Source organism: Sarcophilus harrisii, chromosome 3 (genome assembly GCF_902635505.1).
Source record: "Sarcophilus harrisii chromosome 3, mSarHar1.11, whole genome shotgun sequence".
Lineage (NCBI taxonomy): Eukaryota > Metazoa > Chordata > Mammalia > Dasyuromorphia > Dasyuridae > Sarcophilus > Sarcophilus harrisii.
Genome location: NC_045428.1, coordinates 537,804,771 through 537,820,182, shown reverse-complemented (window position 1 = coordinate 537,820,182; position 15,412 = coordinate 537,804,771). Strand labels below are relative to the sequence as shown.

The following is a 15,412-nucleotide window of genomic DNA, read 5'->3' as shown; positions in this document are numbered from 1 at the left end:
GACATCACCTCCCTAGTGGTCTCATAAGGTCATAACAAAGTTTGTTCTCCTTTACTTATTGAATTGATGATAATTGGGGCCTTTTGAACACTCCTTTGAGTAGAGACTACAAGGAATATTTAAGCTGGTGTTGCCAGTTCTTTGCTCCCTGTGTTGGGAATTATTGTTTTTAGCTTTATGACTTAGCAGTGCAAATGCTTTGTCCCTACTTTTGGCTTTACTTGAAATACTTTTTATTCTTTCTTCCTTAGTCCCTAGGAAATCTGAGGCACCGTGTTCTAGGAAACTAAGAGCAGTCTACAAATGCAAGAGTCAAATCAATAAGCATTTATTAAGTGCTAACCACGGTACTAATCTTTAGAGGAACAAAGACAAAAACAAAATGTTCTCTGATCTTGGAGAACTTGTTATTTCTTCTATCGATAGCTCATTCAGTCAGTGAGGTTGAGAATGACATGATAGATTTACTTTGGTCAGATAGGAGAGCTTCAAGAGTATTCCTCAGTCAAGCATAGAGAAAAGGACAGGATATAAGTAGAACAGGATTGATAGGGTGAGGCAGGAAGTATGGGTACAATTGGGGAAGATCTGAGAAGGCAGGTCAGTCATTCAAAAAGCACTTGTTTAAGTAAGTGCCTATTATGTGCCAGGAACTATGCAAGATGCTAGGATTACAAAGCAAAAGTGCACCCCTCCTGCTCTGAAGAAAGTTACATTATCTAATGTACATATGCAGAACAGGCTTTGCTTTCACTCTCCAAAACTACAATAACACTGGCAGGTTGGATTCCTAGAAGGGGCACTTACTTCTTCCCTCAGAGTTTTAAGGATAACTTGGGGGGAGAGAGAGAGAGAGAGAGAGAGAGAGAGAGAGAGAGAGAGTGTGTGTATTTGTAAGGGAAAGAGGTTTTATTTCACTGATAGAGAAAGAAAGAGATAGAGACAGAGACAGACAGGTTATACTACTATACCTCCTTCTTAGGGCCCATCAATGTGTTTTCTCTATTGATTATCTATTAATATCAATTATTGAGACAGACTTAGTGAGCTTTTAGAGACAGTTATTTACCAGAGTGGTATGATAGAATCAGGTGGTATAAAATTATCCCCCAAAATCTGGAATTTTCATTCACAAATATCAGGCCAGGCAATGGTTGATGTTTAAAGAGAGCTCTTGTTACAAACGGGCAAGCTCATAGCTCCTGAAGTCCTTGTTTTCCCTTAGAAGAGTGCTTATGAAGTTCCTGTAAGTATAGAGTATTCCTTGTAGGGACCTCACCCCAATGTGTCACAATGAATGTGACTTGTCCTTGGCTTCTGGTGCAGACTTGGTCAATTTTTATAGCTATTTTTGGATCACTTCTAGATCAATAAGAAGTCCTAAATATTCTTCCTAAATATGAATGAAGGGAGGGAGGAAGAGATGGTCTTATTTTCCCTTTCTAGCCTTCCAAAGGTTCTCTTTCAGGAACTTGGCTGGGTTGCTTTGCCCTAAATTGGCTCCACAGTGGAACACGGGTTCTAAATTTCATTTCGTCCACTGGCTTTTATTCTTTTTATATTGATTAAAGACCTTTCATACTTTGTTTAATGCTATCATTTGATTCAGTAAAAGTGTTCCCACTTTTTTTTTTTAAATAACAGCACAGTATGTACTTGGTACATACTATCATTTAATAAATACTAGCTGAACTAACTCTCCAGTCATCTATAATGTTATATATTATAGTTATCTGTATTCACTACTAGTATTTTACCACTTGCTTATAATTTCCAGTAAGACAGGAACATCATATGATTGCTTAATTTTTGTGTGTTTCAATGCATATGCTCTTTGGTTGAGATTTGGACCTGAAGGTAAGCAGGAATGATAAGACCCTTATGAATCATACCTTTTTTTCTCCTCAGGCTGCATTTCCTGGTGTTTGATACAGAAGAGGTCCATGATGTATTGAGAATCTGGGATGGACCTGTGGAGAGTGGGATCCTCCTAAAGGAGCTGAGTGGCCCCATGCTTCCCAGCAACATCCACAGCACATTCAGCTCTGTCGTCCTACAGTTCAACACTGATTTCTTTACCAGTAAGCAGGGATTTGCCATTCAGTTCTCAGGTCAGTGCTCTCCCAATTCTAAGCTCTCTTCTATTCATTTAATTTTATTTCACTTCATCAGGCATTTATTTAGCTTTTTATATAATTCTGCCCAGGAGGACTGGAGAAGAACCCATCTTGCCCTTGGATAGAGACAAAACAGACTTATGTTAAAATAATTAGCCAGCAGAATGAAGCATTATATTAATTAGCGACAAAATGAGGGGTCCTGTCTCAAAGTGCTGTGTTGGTAAGGAGATAGAGCAGGAATCATGGAAAACAATGTAGAAAGTAAGACTTGAGCTGCCTTTTGAAGGATAGACTTTTTTATTGTTTTATTTTTTCTGGTTATACATGTATATTAACTTTTAAAATAAACATTTCTTTATGTATTTCTTTGGGAGATAAAAGTCAGAACAAAAGGGAAAAATCATAGGAGAGGAAAAAAATAGAAAAAAAAGAAGTGAACATAGTATGTGTTCATTCATTCATTCTCCAAGTAGACTTTTGATAGGACATGAGTATGGATGGTATTCTGGGTGAAAGTAAACTTCATAATTAGAGGCAAAGAGGCAGGAATAAAAAATAAGAAGAATATATAGCAGTTAAATAGTGTTTTCTGATTTATAAAGCACTTCATATGTGTTCATTCGTTTGATTTTTATGACAACCATGTGAGGTAAGTGCAGTGTTCATTTTTACTTCTGAGGAAACTGAAGCTTGGATGTCTTGTCCAAGGTCACACATTTAGTCATTGTGGGAGGGAGGATTCAAATGGTTGCACGACTCCAAGTCTAACATGCTATGGTCTGGGCCACCTACAAGAGTATGATCCTTATAGGGGATACTTGGTGTGGGTCCATAATAATAAGACTTGATATAATACTTTAAGATTTTAAAAGTACTTTATTTACATTATCTCCTTTGAGCCTTACAAGTTAAGTAATTATATGTATTATAAGTGAATTTTCTATGGTCATTCTAACTAATAACTATTAAAGGGGGGAATTTGATTCTGACTGAAATTCATCTCTCTATCTACAGAATAAATATATCTGTTTTCTATATTAGCATTTGCCTTCTAGAAGTATAAACTTGTTCCCCATTTGACTTCTCATTTAGCCATCAAAGACTGGATTAGATACTTGATATCCCATATCTTGACTGAGTTCTGGATACTTAATTTCTTTAATTCCTCGCTATACAACAGGGATATAGATTGATGGAATTTCAGTTCTCCCCTCCTCCTAAATTTTTCTTTTTTTTAACCTGATTTTTTTTTTTTTTTTTTTTTTTTTTGTGGCAAGGCAGCTGGGGTTAAGTGACTTGCTCCTAGTAATTTTTAAGTGCCTGGTGTCAGATTTGAACTCAGGTCCTCCTAACTTCAGAGCCAATGCTCTATCTATGGTGTCATGTGGTTTCCCCAGGAATTTCAGCTCTTGATAGAACTGAAACATAATTATGGGTGGACATAGTAAGTAGGAGGCAGAGGAACAGAGAATAGGACTTAAAAAAAAAGGCTACATCACAGTTTCTTACTGTGAACTTAGTTGTCAAAGTCCTTTTGAACATTTCCTATGACAGCAAGTCACTACCACACAAAGCAAGTTATTACAATGTTGGATGAATCTAGTGGCATAAAATGTCTCCCTTATATTAAACTAAATTTTGCCTCCCTCTAATTTCTCATTGTTCTTAGGAATCCCATAGAATATGAAAAATCCCCTTTCCACATAATAATTCTTCCAGTATTTGTAGCATTAATCATTTTAGGACTAAGTTTTTTCTTCTCCAGGCTAAACATCACTGGTTCTTTCATTTCCTTATATAAAATGATTTAAGTCTCATTAGCATTCTGATCATTTTTCTCTAAACATACTTAACTTATAAATGTTCCTCTTAAATACGTGGTACCCAGAACTGAATTTAGCATATATGTGACTTAACAAGGTCAGAGTACAGCTAAGCTATCACCTGCTTGCCTTGAATTTTAATCTATTTTTTAAAAATTTGTATCTTTTTTAATGTAAATTTTGCCTTCTCTCTCTCACCCCATTGAGAATGAAAATAAAATGAAAATCCCTATTACAAATATGATAGTAAAGCAAAACAAATTTCTACAATAGCTATTCCAAAAATATATTTTTCTCTCTTTGAAATCTTGAGCCCTTAACCTCTCTCAGGAAGTGGGTAGCATGTTTCCTGATTACTCCTTAGCAATCATGTTTGGTTATTACATTGATCAGAGTACCTGACTCTTTTAGAGTTGTTTGTCTTTAACATAATGTTGTCATTGTATAAATTGTTCTCCTGGTTTTTGTTCACTTTATACTAGTTTGTAGAAGTTTCCCCAGTTTTCTCTGAAATTATGCCCTTTATCATTTTTTTTTGCAGCACAATAACATTTACATACCATAATTTATTCTAGTCTTCTTCAATTTGTGGACCCCTTCTCAGATTTCCATCATTTGCTACCAATAAAGAGCTCTCAATATTTTGTGCATTTTTATTTAGATGGTTTTGTTTAGGATAAATTCCTCTCTTAATCTTTGTTGTTGAGTCATATCAGTCATGGCTAAAATTTCATGACCCCATTTGATGTTTTCTTGGCAGAGATACTCACTGATTGCCATTTTCCCCTTCAGCTCATTTTACATGAGGAAACTGAGACAAATAGGGTTAAATGACTTGCCCAAGATCACACATCTGACTCAAGAAAATCAGGTCTTCCTTCACCCAAGTCCAGCATCTATCTACTATCCCCTTCTCCTTTCTCTCCTTTCCCTTCCATTTCACTATTTAGTGAACTGTATTTCCTTACTCAACTCTCTCTCTCTCTCTCTCTCTCTCTCTCTCTCTCTCTCTCTCTGTGTGTGTGTGTATTCTTCTTTTGATGAGTTTAAATGAGAGTGAGATTCAAATGTCAGTTACTTCCCCACAACCTCTTCCCCTTGCTTGGATAAATGTATACTTGCACTTGAAGACTGTGTGCAAGTTTTCCCTTATCATCCAACTTTGCCTCACCTCCCTTTCCTGGTGTATTTCTCTTCCCCTCTCTTTCCATTCTTCTCTTAAGATCACCAAGAATAGTTTCTAGATTTGTCTAAATTAATCTCCCACTACGATCTCTGATGATGATAGTAAGGTTCAGAAGAAACACATTTTAGAATATAAGCAGTTTATTCTTTTTTAGTCCTTTATCATTATTTGATGATTATCTCTTTATGTTTTTCATAATTTCTATGTTTGAAATTCAGAGTTTCTATACAACTCTGGTCTTTTAATCAGAAATGTTTGTAAGTCCTCTATTTTTTCCCCTGTAGGATTGTACTCAGTTGTGCTGGGTAAATTATTCTTGGCTGTAAGCTTGTTTTCTTTGCTCTCTGAAATATTATTTTCCAGACTCTCTACTTCTTTGTGGTTGTCAGCTAAATTGTTTGTAATTCTAACTTTGGATTCTTAGTATTTGAATTATTTCTTTCTGATTGCAGTATTTTTTCATTGACCTAGAATTTACCTGGATGTTTTCATTTTGGGGTCTCTTTCAAGATGTGACCAAAGGATTCTTTCTCTTTCTATTTTCTTGAAATAGTTTGTCTAATCTCCCTCCCTCCTTCCCTTCTTCTGTCCCTCCCTTCCTCCTTCCCCTTTCTCTCCCCCCTCCCTTTCTCCCTCCCTTCTTCCCTTTCTTTAATGGTTCTTGTTTTCCCATGGATTCATTGACTTTATTTGGTCATTCTAATTTTCAAGAAGTTTATTACTTCATCAAAGTTTTATAACTCTTCTGCCAAGCTATCTTTCCAATTCTTTCTTCTATAACTCTCATATTTTCCATTTTCCCCTGATAGTGCTCTCATTTCATTGATTAAACATTTTTAACTCTTGCTTCATCTCTTCCAGAAATTCAAGTTCAAGTTATACCTATGCTGGGTTTTTTTTCCCCTTTGAGGCTATGCTTATAAAGGTTTTAGTCATTCTTTTCTTTCAGATTTATGTTTGGGGGATCCTTTTTATTCTAAGAATTTTTTATAAACCCTGGAATTTTTTTTGGTTCATTCTTTCTGCCAATATTGACTTCAGACTTTATGTTAGGGCCAGTCTGTATATTTCTGATGGGAAGATCTGAACTGATCCAATTGATGTTTTCTTGGGATATTGAGTATTGTTATCTCAGAATCTCAGGGATAAGTCAAGCAGGCTTTTAGTGCTCCCATGGTGGTCTAATTCAGAGCCTAATTCATTCAGAAAGCTGACTATTATGCCCAGAATAGTCTGAGCTATGGAGGTTCTTGATTTCAGTCTAAGCAAGAGCAACAGCAGATTACTTTTGGACTCAACTACTGCCAGCCCACTGGGAAGCTTTGACGGTTCAGTGAGAGAACTGCTGACTCTCCTTTGATTCCCTATTACTCTGATGGCTTCAGACTGGGCTAAAAGTTGGAATTTGCTCTGCTCTTGGGGCCTGAATTACATGCTTTCTGAATTTGTTTTCTTTTACATTGCCTGTGACTTCTTGTTGCTCTTCCCTAGTCTTCCCTAAACTTATGAACTTGAACTGGATAACAAGGTGAGAAATGTTGCAGTTGAAAACTGTTCCTACACCTTGTACTAGGTTATGGTGCTAGGGTGTGGGTCTAGGACTTCCTTTCTTCCTGGTACTTAGTCATTTCTTGGGCACTGGTTTGTTCTCTGTAGCCACTATTATTCACAAACCTCTCTGTCCCCCATGCCAACCTGTGCTATGACTGTGACTTTTTCTTAGATTTCTTGATTAAGTTTTATATTATGCATTTTTCAGGTTTTGATGGAGGAGTTTTGTCAGGGAGCTCATTGTACTTTCTCCTGATACTCTCCCATGCTGATTTCTCCTTCTAAGTTCTATTAATTCTTTTTCCTTATATAATCATTATTCTTTTTACCATTCACATTATACTTGATTCATAGAATTTACATCAATCAATATCTAGCCTTTTAAAAAAACAAACTGTTCTTTAGGCAAGTCTTTTTTCCTTGTGTATATAACAATTATTTGACTCTAAGTGTAGAACATCCTGTTTATCTCCATGAACTTTCATCTTGTTAATGTTAGTCTGCCTAACATCTTCTGAAGCATTTTGTTTTATGAGGATAAGGATACAATTTTCTTCCTTTGTTTCTCCTCCCTATTTGTTCTATTCATGCTAGCTTCATCTCTGAATGCTTTGGGGAGAATGTGATTTAGATTGATCTCATTCCAATTTTCTATAGATTTGTTTTTGTTTCTACTGATTTATGCTATTTTATAAGATTGTTTTTTCCAATTAATCTCCTGATTTGATGTCTTGCTCCCTGCCCCCTGGGATGAGGTAAATCTTATTTTAGTCTAAGCTACTTGACAGCATAAACATTCCCAGTAACCCAGACTCACAAAATGAGTGGCATCTTCTGTTCCTTTGTTGTCTTTATTTCCTTTATAAAATATGTTGCCAAAACTTAACTTTTCTAACTTGACAACATCTCTCATATCTCTCATGCTGAGAATGTGACTTTGTTGGGGTATACCAGTATCTTATAGGGCTAGTTCATTTTGGCAGTTGAAGAAAGTGCTCCCCATTGGTCCAGACAATATACTTTATGGATACCTCTTAACTTGAGTTTTCACCATAAGGAATTGTCACGGTCTTCTTGCCTTTTAATCCATCTAGACAAATTCTCTGAATGAGTTAATTAGATTTCCAGGCTTTTGTTCAAATTTATCAATATGTACTTCTGGGATGGAATATTCATATTGAATAAGGAGGGGGTTGAGTTCCTTCTACTTCTCAATGAGAATAGTCCCTTATTGTCTGGTGGGTTAGTTCCTCTGGACTGCTGGATGGTGAGGATGGCTTGCTTTATCAGAAGAATTTGGATTCTATTCAAGATCATGTTTATCCAGACTTCTGATTTTTCCTTGAAGAGGATAAGAAGAGAGGGTACGTGTGCATGAGGGGAATTGGGGCTGCATTGAAGAGAAATGAAAAGGTTTGGAACACTCACTGTGGCAGGTGGGAAAGTATATTTTTTAGGAAAGTGTAAAAAAACTAGCTTGCTACATTGAAGATCTAATTGAAGTTAGGAAATATAAATTCATAGTGAACCCAGACAGAATGTTTTTCTGATTTTCTATAGCTGCATTTACCTATTCTTTTCAAATCTCAGACTAGCACCCCTAATTACAAAAGTTAGTCCCTGCCTCCAAGGAGCTTACATTCTTTTAGGGGAAGATACATTCCACCCTTGATTATTCTTGTATGTCCTGATGGGTTTCAGTTTTCTAACTTAAATTCCATTTCTCCAACTTGATTTTAATAACTGTGGAAATCAAAATGTCCATCCATGATCTCACATCACATAGAGGAAAGCCACCCTAATAAGGAAGGATTGTTGTTTGTCCTTCATATTCTTGAAAAGGACCATGACATCAGGGAAGTGATGCTGTGACATACAAGTGAATTGAATTGAGTGAAGTGAAAGTGAAAGTGAGCTGGGCAAGGTTACCTGCCTCACTTTCCTCTCCAGAGTCATTTGAGTCCAGTGGGCAGATATAGATCAAAATGATTAGAGATAGCCTTGGATGAACTGGGAGACCTTAGCCTTTTTAAGCTGAAGTCTTTAACAGATCTCAGTTTGACAGAGGCTGCACCATTCAGTGCTTAGGGCTAGGTAGCAATGGAGGTAAAGGATGTCCTCTTTTACTTAGTCCAAAAAACTCCATAAATAAACAAACCAATCAAATCAATCAATCAATCTGGGAGGGAAGACTCTCCAGGTTTCTGACCAAAGCAGAAATGATTGCTATATACATTCAATCTGAGTCCATCAGGACCCAAACAATGGCCAAATGGGGCTTGGCCTAGGAAGAAAGGAAAGAAGGAAGGAGAAAAGGAAAGAAAGAGGGCTAGAGTGAAGGAAAGAAAGAAAGGAGGGAAGGAAGGAGGAAAGGAAGGAAGGAAGGAAGGAAGGAAGGAAGGAAGGAAGGAAGGAAGGAAGGATGGAAGAAAGGAAGGAAAGAAGGAAGAAAGAATAGGGTAAAGTTTCCTATAGAAAGAGGGTTTTTAGCTAAGACTCAAAGGAACCCAAGAGGCAGAGTTATAGAGCAAACATTCTTGCTGTGGGGCAAACCTAAGGGAAATGCTTAAAGATGAGAGATGAAGTATCTTCTTTGAGAAATAGCCAGAAACCAGTGTCACCAGATGAGAATATGTGTTGGAGAAGGGGACAGGGAGAAGGAATAAAGTATAAGAAGAATTGGAAAAAATGTGGGGGTAGGTTATGAAGGGCTTTGAATGTATATTTATTTTTACATTCTATCTTAAAAATGATAGAGAGCCACTAATGTTTATTGATAGAGGGATGAGATGGTCAGACATACTAATTAGGAAAATCACTTTGACTATGGATGGACTAGAGTTGTGAGAGACTGCAAAACAGACTAACCATTAGTCTATTAGCATCATGCAAGTATAAGGAAATGAAGTACCAAGATGGTGGCACTATCAGGGGACATATGCAAGGGATATTATTTAGGTGAAATTTATAGACCTTGTGAGTGATGAGTGAGACAGAATGAGGAATTAAGGAGAATACCTAAATTGAAAGTCTAGAGGACTGTAAGAATGATTGGTACTATGAAAACAATAGGAAATAATGTCAAATAAGAAAAATAATAAATAGGAATAAAAATAAAGAAAATAATATAAAATAATGTCAAGTGAGAAAAACCAGAAATAATATTAAAATAATAAGAATGTTTAGGGAAGGGGAAGATTGGGATGAAAGACAGATGATGACTTCAGTTTTAGACATACTGAGCTTAAGATATCTATAAGACATCCAGTTTGAGTTGTCTAATAAATTGAGAAGTGGTTAGATAGGAGAGGTGAACCAGAAAGAGGAGTATCCTGACAATTTAGAGAATAGCAGAGAGAAGAGTATAATTGACATTGTGGAAGGCTATAAGGAAGTCAAGAAAGATGAGTATTGAGTACTTTGAAGGGAGCAGTTGGGTGATGGAGCCAGGAGGACTTGAATTCAGATCTCTGATCTCAGACCCTGGGCAAGTTATTTAACCTTGTTTGTCTCAGTTTCCTCATTTGTAAAACAAGCTGGAGAAGGAAAAGGCAAACACTCTAAGAAAACCCGCAATGGGGTCATGAAGAATCAGACATAACTAAAATGAGTGAATAATAGCACCTACTTTGTAGAGAGTGCTTTCAGTTGAATGATGAGGTGCAGAGAGGAGAGGAATTGCAGAGAATCTCAACGAGTTTAACTACAAAAGACAGGAAAAATGTGAGACAATAATTAGCAGGGATAGATGGAGACACAGTTATGCGTATAGGCAGTAGGGAACATAGATGGGGAGAGATTGAAGATAATTGAAAGGGGGATGATAAAGGACCAATTTGTTAGAGATGATGGGATAAAAGAATACATTTGTACATGTAGAATGATTTATTTTTACAAGGAGAAAAGGGTCACCTTATGTGAGTCAGGATTGAAGGAGGAGATAGTGGCAGAAGGCATTTGGGTGATATAAAATAAAGAAGGAAGCTGAAGAGGAAGGTCTCAGATTACAGGGGAAACTGTGGGGAATTAGGCAATCTTCCTCCTTCCTAATCAATTCTCTTTCTTACTTATCTGTCAATAAACACTCATTAAACATTTACTTTGTGCCAGGCATTGTGATAAGTGCTGAGGATACAAATACAAAAGAAAAAGAAAAGCCCATCCCTTCTTTTAGAACTTTACATTCTAATGGAGGAAGAAAACACAAAAAGAAGCTGAAAAGGAGAGTAGGAAATAGGGGAGACATTAGGAGGAAAAAGATTTAGCAGAAGAAGGTATTCAGTGTGAGGGAATATTAGCGAAACCCAAAGAAGCTCCAAAGCAGCATAGCTGCTGGGAAAGGAAGAACCCCTTCCTTAAAAAAGGATTTTTGGAAGCCTTGGTTCAATCCTCTAATCAGATCAGAAATCACCGAAGATATGTGGGTACCACTGATTTGATCTTACATTATGATAAAATTTTCCACCGAAGAGATTTCTGGGTCATGAAGGCATGATGGAGAATTCCAAAGGAGTCTGCAATATAACTTGGAGGAAATGAGATTTTTCATGCATCTTCATATATTGCTACATCTCCTGCATACATTTTCTCAATTTTCCCTAAGTATCTGCAAGCTCCTTCTTCAGCTACTGTTTCTGCTGTAAAGTCTTACTTGACAAGAAGAAGAAGGAGAAGGAAAAAAAAGAGGAGGAGGAGAAAGAAAAGAAAAAGGAAGAGGAGGAGCAGAAGGAGAAGGAAGAGGAAGAAGGAAGAAGAGAAGGAGGAGGAGGAAGAAGAAAAAGAAGGATGAAGAAGAAGAGGAGGAGGAGGAGAAAAAGAAAAAGGAGGAGGAGGGGGAGGAGAAAAAAGGAGGAAGAAGAAAGGAAGAAAGATGAAGAAACCAGTCATTATATACTCTTTTCTCCCTTTCTTTTAATACTTCCTAGAGAGTCTGGGCTAGATCCCTGGAGGCCTCAGGAACAGCCTGAGTCAGGATAATTAAAAGTCCTTGGCCTTCAGGGGGAGAAGTGAAGGAGATAGACAAACTGCCACGAGCTTGCCACCAACCTCCCTTCTCCTGGTCCTGTTGCAAAGTGAAGTTCTCTTGCCTCTCCCACGGCACCCCTTAATCCTTACTTGCAATTATCTGTATACATCAAACCTACCCAGCACAGAACAGTGAGCAAGGCCATTTTTCCAAACATATGCTAATAGAATCATTGTCCAATAGGTAATTAGCCTTAAGCACTCAGTTGTCTGATTCAAGCACACCTTTTGAGAGTTTCAGCCCTTTACATCTTCCTACATAAACTTCTCTCCCTTTACTTTAGTTTTTGATATAGAGGTGCTCCTTTGTTAGGGCCAACTTTCTGTATGTGTCCTGAATTCTATTTACCTCTTTTGTTTTCCTTCACATATACTCATTATCATTTCTCCCTTCTTTAAACTTTCAATCTCTCTCTTCCTTATTATCTACACATATGCCTAAGCCTCCTTTTACTCAATCCTTCCTGCTATCATGTTAAAAACTCTTCTCCTTTTCCAAGCTAAAATTCTTGAAAAAGCCATCTGCACTATTTCCTCTCCTCACTTCTAAATCCCCTGAAGTCTGACTTCTTTTATTATCATTCACCTGAAGTTGCTCTTTACAGAATTATCAGTGCTGCCCCTCTTAACCTTTCTGCAGCTTTTAACACTGTTGATTGTTGTCCCCTGATGGATAGTGACTCCTTTTGCGGTTTTGTGATCCTCCCCTTTGCTGGTTCTCTACTTACCTATCTGAATCACCCTCAGTCTCTTTGATGAATCTGAAACCCTGTTACTCCTCCCTCACTACAGGTGTCCCTCTGGGCTTGACCTTGGTCCTCTCCCCCTTTTTATTTCTTTTTATTCTCTAACCTGATAATCTCATTAACTCCCGTGTGTTCAGTATCATCTGTATCTCTCTTTACTGTGCTTTTGCATCACAGAGTATGTATTAGAGACTTTAAACTTAAGCTTACAGACACCTCAAATCAAATATATCCAAAACAGCAACTGTTATCCTACTCTTCACTTATTTTTCTATCCCTTTCAATCCCTCCATTTTACTGAGGTTTACCACCTTAGTGTCATCCTCAACTTTCCACTCATCTAGTCCATATGTCCAATCAGTTGGTAAATCTTATTTTTTCCTGTCTCCACAAAATCCTTCTAGATTTAGCCTAAAGTCTTCTTTTTATATTATGGATCATGTCTCATCATGCCAAATTACAAAAAAAAAGTAGAATGACTTCTTTAATTTTTACCTCCCATCATGCCTTTCTGTGAATTGTTAATAATTTATTTCATAACATTGACATATGGTCAGCCATCATACAACACAGACATCATGTAGCATTATTTTATAACACTGACATACAATCAGCCAGAAGTTGAATTTAGTGATCTAATGTTTCCTTCTAGGCAGAAGAACTTTTTCTTAATTTTCCTACAAATCCTTAATAATTTTTTAAAGGGTTAACTAAAGGCTAAATTGACCAATGTAAAATATTATGTTTTTGTTTTTCATTATAAGCATTTTTCTACATTGAATTTAGATTGTAAGCAATAAGCCTACAGAGACTTGTGTTTATCATTGTCATTATTATCAAAATATCTTCACTGAAGTTTCTATTTGATAGATTTGAAAAATATTAATACTGTGTGTGTTTGTGTGTGTGTGTGTGTGTAGGATGGGGAATGAGTCTTTCATAAGTTTTGTATAGAAGTTATTCAAATATTGGATAGCAATTGAGTAATGACTGTAGTATGATAGTGACATGATAATGAGTGATATTGTAGTGAAGGTAAGGTTGGGGTTGTGGACTTGCTTTTCAGAGAGACATATAACTAGTGATATTCTTTCTTTTTCTTCTCCAGTGTCTACAGCAACCTCCTGTAATGATCCTGGTGTTCCTCAAAATGGGAGTCGAAGTGGTGATAGCCGGGAAGCGGGGGACTCCATTGTGTTCCAATGTGACCCTGGTTATGCTCTCCAGGGAATGGCCCAGATCAGCTGTGTGAAGATTGAGAACAGATTCTTCTGGCAGCCGGACCCCCCAACATGCATTGGTATAGAAAACCTAGTTGACCAGATTTCTTTCTTTTTCTTTCTTAAATAATGTCCTTTAGCAAAAATAGGATGAAAAAAAAATTAAATGGTAGCCAACTATAAATTACAAACAAGGGAATGAGTGGAAAATAAATGAAAGTTATAAAAAATTCCTAATCATCATCCTTCTTCAACTTAAGCAATCACTAGACCTGGTCAAATGTTACTTACATTCAATTATGAATTTCCTTTCTGTGTCCTGATCTTATTTCTATTCTTTCTCCCAGTAAGTAAGGAGATGGTCAGAAAGAAGGGCAAATTGTGCTCACACTGCATAGGAAGCCCCTGAAACTTGTTAATCTTTGGAGTATTAGCTAAATTTGGAATAGCTTCTCAATTGATATGGAAAAGTTTGGAATTTGTAGTCTAAAGAACCTAGGTTTAAATTCTGGCTCTGCCAACATGACATATGGAAGTCTTTGGATTACAGTTTTCTATCTGTAAAATGACAATATTTTACTACATAGCCTCCAAATTTCAGCTTTAATTCTGCAATCCTATTATCATTTGTAATATTGGACAGGGCCTGTTCTGGGAGATTATGATGAGGAAGGTGAAAATTTCAATACATTGGCAGCATCTCTGTTAATATCATTGTTTTTTCCTCTCGCCTGGGAATTTTTTTTTATTTTACTTTTATATCAGACTTACTTTTTAGTGTACACCTACCCATTGAATCTTCCTTGAAACAAAGAAATAGAACCACAAAAAATAATTGGCCAAATTACTACAACTGGCAGTATATTGCAGCATTCTGTTCCCATAGTCTCTGAGTTCCCTCCTTTCCTAACCTTTCCACTGAGAGCAGGGAGAGTTTATTTCATCATCTACTCTTTGGACCAATATGAGTCTTTACAGAAATTCTTGCAGAGCCTCAGTGCACATTTGGTGCAGTGGATAACTCAAGAGTATGAGGGATCAAGTAGACGTCCACTTAATAAAAACATTCATATACCTTTCAAGTAAAAGTAGTCTCTAGGTGGTTAGAAAACCATTCACAAGAAAATAAAATCAAGTAAAAGCTATTGGAAGTTAAAAGCAATGAGCAAGGATGTGCTCTGCAGGCTCAAGCCCTTTCAGTAGAATTAGAGCTGATTTTATGTCTTCTTTTACTCAGAGTTCCCACTGATGGGTTGGAGATCAGTCCACTCAGGGGCAAAGTTAACTGAAGCTGTCCCAGGGCCTGCCCCACAGCTGTTTACTCACAACAATATGACCATTAGTGCAGTGAAAGTGTAGGGGGTTTAACTCAAACCTTAGTTCCAACAGTAGTTCAACAGTTTAAGTTCAAGCTAAAATATTCTTTCTCATTGTGACTTCAGCAATTTGCTGAATTTGCTTGGACCTTAGGATCCCAAAATACAAAATGTGGCAGTAATTGGTTCCTCTCTGTCCTCTCAAGACTGACGCCAGGAAAAAGATAGATTATAGATGAAATAATAAATATGTTGGAAGGAAATAATGCTATACAAAAGCCTGGTAGTATTGGGACAATTGATTTCTTAAGATATCTACAAAATATAGAAAAGATACGGCTTTTAGTAGGTTGAGAAAATAGCTTTATGTAATCTTGAAGGAATTTTGGAGCTGAGATAGTCCAACTTTATAATTTTAGAGATGA

General features: G+C 36.8%; 1 protein-coding gene across 1 annotated transcript in view; it reads left to right on the top strand.

Annotated features, from left to right (window-relative positions):
- CSMD2 (CUB and Sushi multiple domains 2) overlaps positions 1-15,412 on the top strand; it is a 994,819-nt gene that overhangs the window by 772,289 nt on the left and 207,118 nt on the right. Inside the window, exons 26-27 of the mRNA XM_031962095.1 lie at positions 1,909-2,111; positions 13,560-13,751. Of these exons, the coding sequence (XP_031817955.1) occupies positions 1,909-2,111; positions 13,560-13,751 (395 nt within the window). The remainder of the gene's footprint in view (positions 1-1,908; positions 2,112-13,559; positions 13,752-15,412) is intronic.